Below are 4,701 nucleotides of genomic sequence, written 5' to 3' on the forward strand. Positions count from 1 at the left end.
GGGGTGAGATGCAGGGGTACAGGAGAGAGGTCTAAGAGGGAGGGGATATATGTATACACATGGCAGATTCACTTCATTGTACAGCAGAAACTAACACAACATTGCAAAGCAATTATATTCCAATAAAAAAAACAAAACACACCCCAAACCCTAGGGATATTGTTACTTGGAGGACATGCATTGAAAATTCTAGGTCTCTGTTCCAGTGAGCTCTCTAGCCAAGAAACCTCACAGGTGCACAGAGCTTCCAGTTAGTTCTTTAAAAACAAATGATATTTGTACTTCCTTTATTTTTCCTGATTTTACTAGTAATACATACTTATCTCTAAAATTGTATATAATTTAGAAATGTGTAAAGTGGAAGATAATTTTCCCAGTAGTCCCTATTCCTCAAAGACAAATGTTATTAACCATATCTTGATATACTTACAAATTTTTTTCTATTTAAATGTAACAGGTCCTGGCTTGATCCTGTAATAAGGCCAAAATAAGTGGGCTTGAAACAAAATCGGTACTTCTCTCTCAGCCACGTCATAGCCTAGAAGCAGTTTAGAGCTGATACTGTGGTTCCCCAGGGCTGGGAAGCCAGGGGCCATTGCTACTACTGTTTTGTCATTCTCAACACAGTTTTATCTAATGGTCTAGGACAGCTGCTCTATCTAGTTACCACATCCATATTTCAGCCAGTGAGGAGAAGAGGGAAAAGGTCTTTCTCCTTTTCATTTAAGGGCATGATCCCAAAGTTGCCAGTATTTCTTCTGCTAACATCTGTAGAGTGAAACACGACCAGATCTATTCACAAGGGAGAGTGGGAAACGTAGTCTTAAGTTGATTTTAGCTGGGCAACGAAGCATCCAGTTAAAGTTCAGAATTTCTTTTAATAAAGGAAGAAGAGGAGAATGAATGTTGAGAGAACAGCTAGCAATTTCTGCTACAGAATATATAAAAATATTAATTTAAATCATTTTAATTTCCAGAAACAAGATATCTATACATATTTAGTGTTTCTGTCTTAATTATGAATGGAGTCAAGGATTACCAGAGGCTTGAGGGAAGCCTCTAGATGGAGACCAAAATGAACAAACTAAAAATTGAACTCAGACAAAACAGAGACAGACAATACAAGGAGCAGAAGAAAATATAAAAACAGAAATAACCTCTAATTAATAGCACACCCTTGAAATGAGTATAGGATGCTATTTTAAAAAGGAGCAGTCAGAAACCAGGAAAGAGCATTTAGAAATTAGAAATACAATCACAGAAATAAAAGTTCAACAGAAAGGAAAGACAAAATTGAAAGAAAGAGCTGAAAAAATTTATTAGGAAATAGAATAACAACAGCAAAAGACAAAAAAAAAATAGAAAATAGGAGAGAAAAGATGAGAAAATTAGACAAGCAATGTAGGAGACCCATTAACTGACCAAGTAGAATCTCCATGAAAGAAAAAAGAATATTGTCAAAAAGATAGGACAATTTCTCAGAACTAAAGGATATGAATATTCAGTTTCCACATACATATCTAATGCCAGTGTAGTGAACAAAAATAAAGCCTCCCACCAAAGTACATTATCATAAAATATCAGAATACTAAGCCTTCAGAGAATGGGGTGTGTATGTGAAAATAAGTAAACAATAATAGCCCTCAAAAAGCAAGTCACCTACAAAGGAAAGGTGAGTGTGAGTGGAATGTGAGTGGACTTCCCAGTGGCAACACTGGAAGTGAGAAAACAGTGAAGCAATGCATTCAAAGAAGTAAATGCGAAGGATTTCTGATGAAGACTATTCTTAGCCCAAATATCAATCAAGTCTGAGGGAAAAATAAGAACATCTGCATACACACAGAGCCTGAAGGATTTTATCTTTTACGTATTCTTTCCCAGGAAAATATTGGAGAATGTCCTCCGCTAACATGAATTAGTACGTGAAGCAGGAGGACAGCTTGAGATGCAGGAGGCAGAGGTCAGAAGACGGGAGATGAAGGGAACTCTCAGGATGAAGGGAGGAGAGCCAGCAGATAGCAGGTGAGGAAAGCAAGAGTCCAGGATGGAGCAGGTAGACAAAGTGGTCTGCGAGAGAAGTTCCCTCCCAAACTGCCCATTCATAGGTTCAGTAATGGCTTTCAGAGTTCAAGGAACTTTAGAAAGAAGACCAGAGGGACCAGAAGAGGGGAGAGACAGAGCTAAAACCCAAATACTATAAATCAGAGTTTGGGAAAGGATTTCTAATGAGTTGAGAGAAATCTAAGCAAAAAAAAAAAAGTGAAGGCAGTTTTTAACTAAAAAAAAAAAAGTATAAAAATGGAACTATTGTGTATTGTGTAAACACCTAATATTGACTTACCAAAAATTATCATATATTAATAACTACATTGAAAGAATGGGAGCAGGGAAAACTATATTTGTGTTGGGGGCACAAAAGAGCCAAAGCATTCTTCCCATAGTAGAAAATGAATAGTTAACATCTAAAACTAAAAAAATAATCACAAAACAGCAGGAAAAACTTATTTACCGTGGGAACTGGGACTTACTTGGGAAAATTGTGTGCCTTGTAAAGCTATTGTTAAAAAATTCACATGTATTTATTTGATTAAAAAATTAAATGGAAAGTGATTAGATTAACCATGACTATTTTCCAAATTAGATAAGGGCAAAATGGAAATAAAAAAGAGTCATCCAGGGCTTCCCTGGTGATCCAGTGGTTATGAATCCACATGTCAATGCAGGGAACACTGGTTAGATCCCTGATCTGGGAAGATTTCACAGGCCTCCGGGCAACTAAGCCCTTGCTCCTTAACTACTGGGCTCCGAGGCCTAGAGGCCAAGTTGCACAACAAGAAAAGCCAGTGCACACAGCAACAAAGACCGTAAATAAATACATAACTTAAAACAACAACAACAGTCATTTAGTGCAACAGAACGCAGACATGATAGATCCCTGCATTGGTGAATTGGTAGATGAAAATAGAGGATTTAGCTCATTCCAGTGTCCTACGGCACCTCCCTGTATCTCAGAAGCTGAAAGGCTATAACCACATTTCCTAGATGTTACTGCAGCTAGGATTCTGGATGCAGTTTTGGCACCTCCAGTCCAATTTTGTTTTTTATTTGATTTGTGAGGTGGAAGTGAAGCTGAGCCTTTGTATGTGCTGTTTCTATTGGTGAGTACTGTTGTATTTTTCTATGGTGGCTTCAGGGTCCAGGAGGTGGCCAGTGTAGTGACAGCCCTCCAATTCAGTAGGTGGCTTCCAGATTTTAGAAGAAGCAGTGGCTCTTTTGTTGGCTTGGTTCTGCAGCATGTGTCTCCAGGTCACTTCTGAATCTTTCGACCCAGAGTCTGCTTGCTCAGCCCTCCACACAAGTCCTTAAGCCATTTTACACCCTATAGTAAATCCTTCTGTACTTTACCTAGGATAAATTCTGTTCTTTGAAACTGAAAAAGCAGAAAATATAGAGTAAAAGCATGATAAACAGTACAAAATAAGACAGAAGAAATAAATCCAATCATAATGAATCAAACTAATCATAATGAATCAAACTAACCTCTTGCTAATAGAGGTATATTCTCATTAAATTTTCTAAAAAACAATCTATGAGACACAGAAAAAGTAGAGTGAAATACTACACAGGAATTAGAAGAAATGAATCAATACAAACGAATTTCAAAAGCAATGGTAAATGAAAAAAAGCTGCCAAAGTTTATTTAGCATGATGTAGCTTTTTTGTAAAATTTTAAAAATAAAATTTGGTATTCATATGCAGTTGGTGGATCCATATGTCGTATAAAATAAAAGTGTAAAAACATTAATGTGAATGACATGTACCAACTTGAGCCCAGTGACCACCTCTAGGGAGGAGGAAGAAAGAATAAGGGTGGGGTTTTAGATCTGCCTGATTTTCTATTTCGTTAATAAATACCAAGTAAATGAAGCAAAATGTTTTGATACATTTAACCTTGATAGGGGAGGGCGTGGGTGGCGCTAACATCATTTTCTGCAGTCTTCTGCGTGTCCCTGATAGTTACTAGCTTACAAAAGGCAGAGACACAGTTTCAGAGGCGTCCAGGACATCTTTACACACATCAACATCTCTACGGCGAGGAACTTCGGGGGCTGCAGGAGAGGGAGAAAACCAATGAGGCTGACTGACTAGGCTGGAGCTGGAGTCCGAAAGAGCCCACGGATGCTCATAAAGAGCCTGGAAAAGGGGCAGGGGCTGAGGAGCGAAGAGGGGGACCCCCGGGCGGGGGGGATGGCGTCTCAAGTGCAACTCGGGAGACGGTTTTAGAAACTGAGATCCAGATTTAGTAGCTGTTTTCTTGGGTGGGCCCGAGCGGACGGTCAGCGACACAGATCGAGGGAGGAAGCGGGCTGGGAGGCGGAGGACCGAGGGCAGCTGTTAGGCCCCACAGGGGTGGGAACCGAGGGAGAGGATTGCTCAAGCGTAGGTCGCCCGTTCTCGCCCCGTTGAAGGAAGTCGGCCTGACTGGGGAGGGCGAGCAAGGTGTTCAAACTCTTTGAAAACTGTAACGTCAATCTGAAGGCCAGGCGAGCCCTACCGGGGAGCGCTTCAGTAAAATGGTACCCTAGCTGCTCCCTCACGTCGGGCCCGCTCTGCCGCGCGAGCCGGGGGTCTCCTCGCGGGGTCCGCGCGGCGGGTCGCGAGCCGGGCGCGGGACGCCGGGGAAAGCCCTCCGGCGGCGGG

The 4,701-nt window shown here is 40.9% G+C and overlaps 1 protein-coding gene across 1 annotated transcript in view; it reads left to right on the plus strand.

The window, feature by feature from the left end:
* The first annotated feature begins 4,032 nt into the window (after positions 1–4,032).
* CRTC3 (CREB regulated transcription coactivator 3) overlaps positions 4,033–4,701 on the plus strand; it is a 97,660-nt gene continuing 96,991 nt past the window's right edge. Inside the window, exon 1 of the mRNA XM_040257523.1 lies at positions 4,033–4,577. Coding sequence (XP_040113457.1) covers positions 4,575–4,577 — 3 coding nt within the window. The 5' untranslated portion in view covers positions 4,033–4,574. The remainder of the gene's footprint in view (positions 4,578–4,701) is intronic.

The sequence above is a fragment of the Oryx dammah genome, unplaced genomic scaffold, assembly GCF_014754425.2.
Source record: "Oryx dammah isolate SB20612 unplaced genomic scaffold, SCBI_Odam_1.1 HiC_scaffold_16, whole genome shotgun sequence".
Lineage (NCBI taxonomy): Eukaryota > Metazoa > Chordata > Mammalia > Artiodactyla > Bovidae > Oryx > Oryx dammah.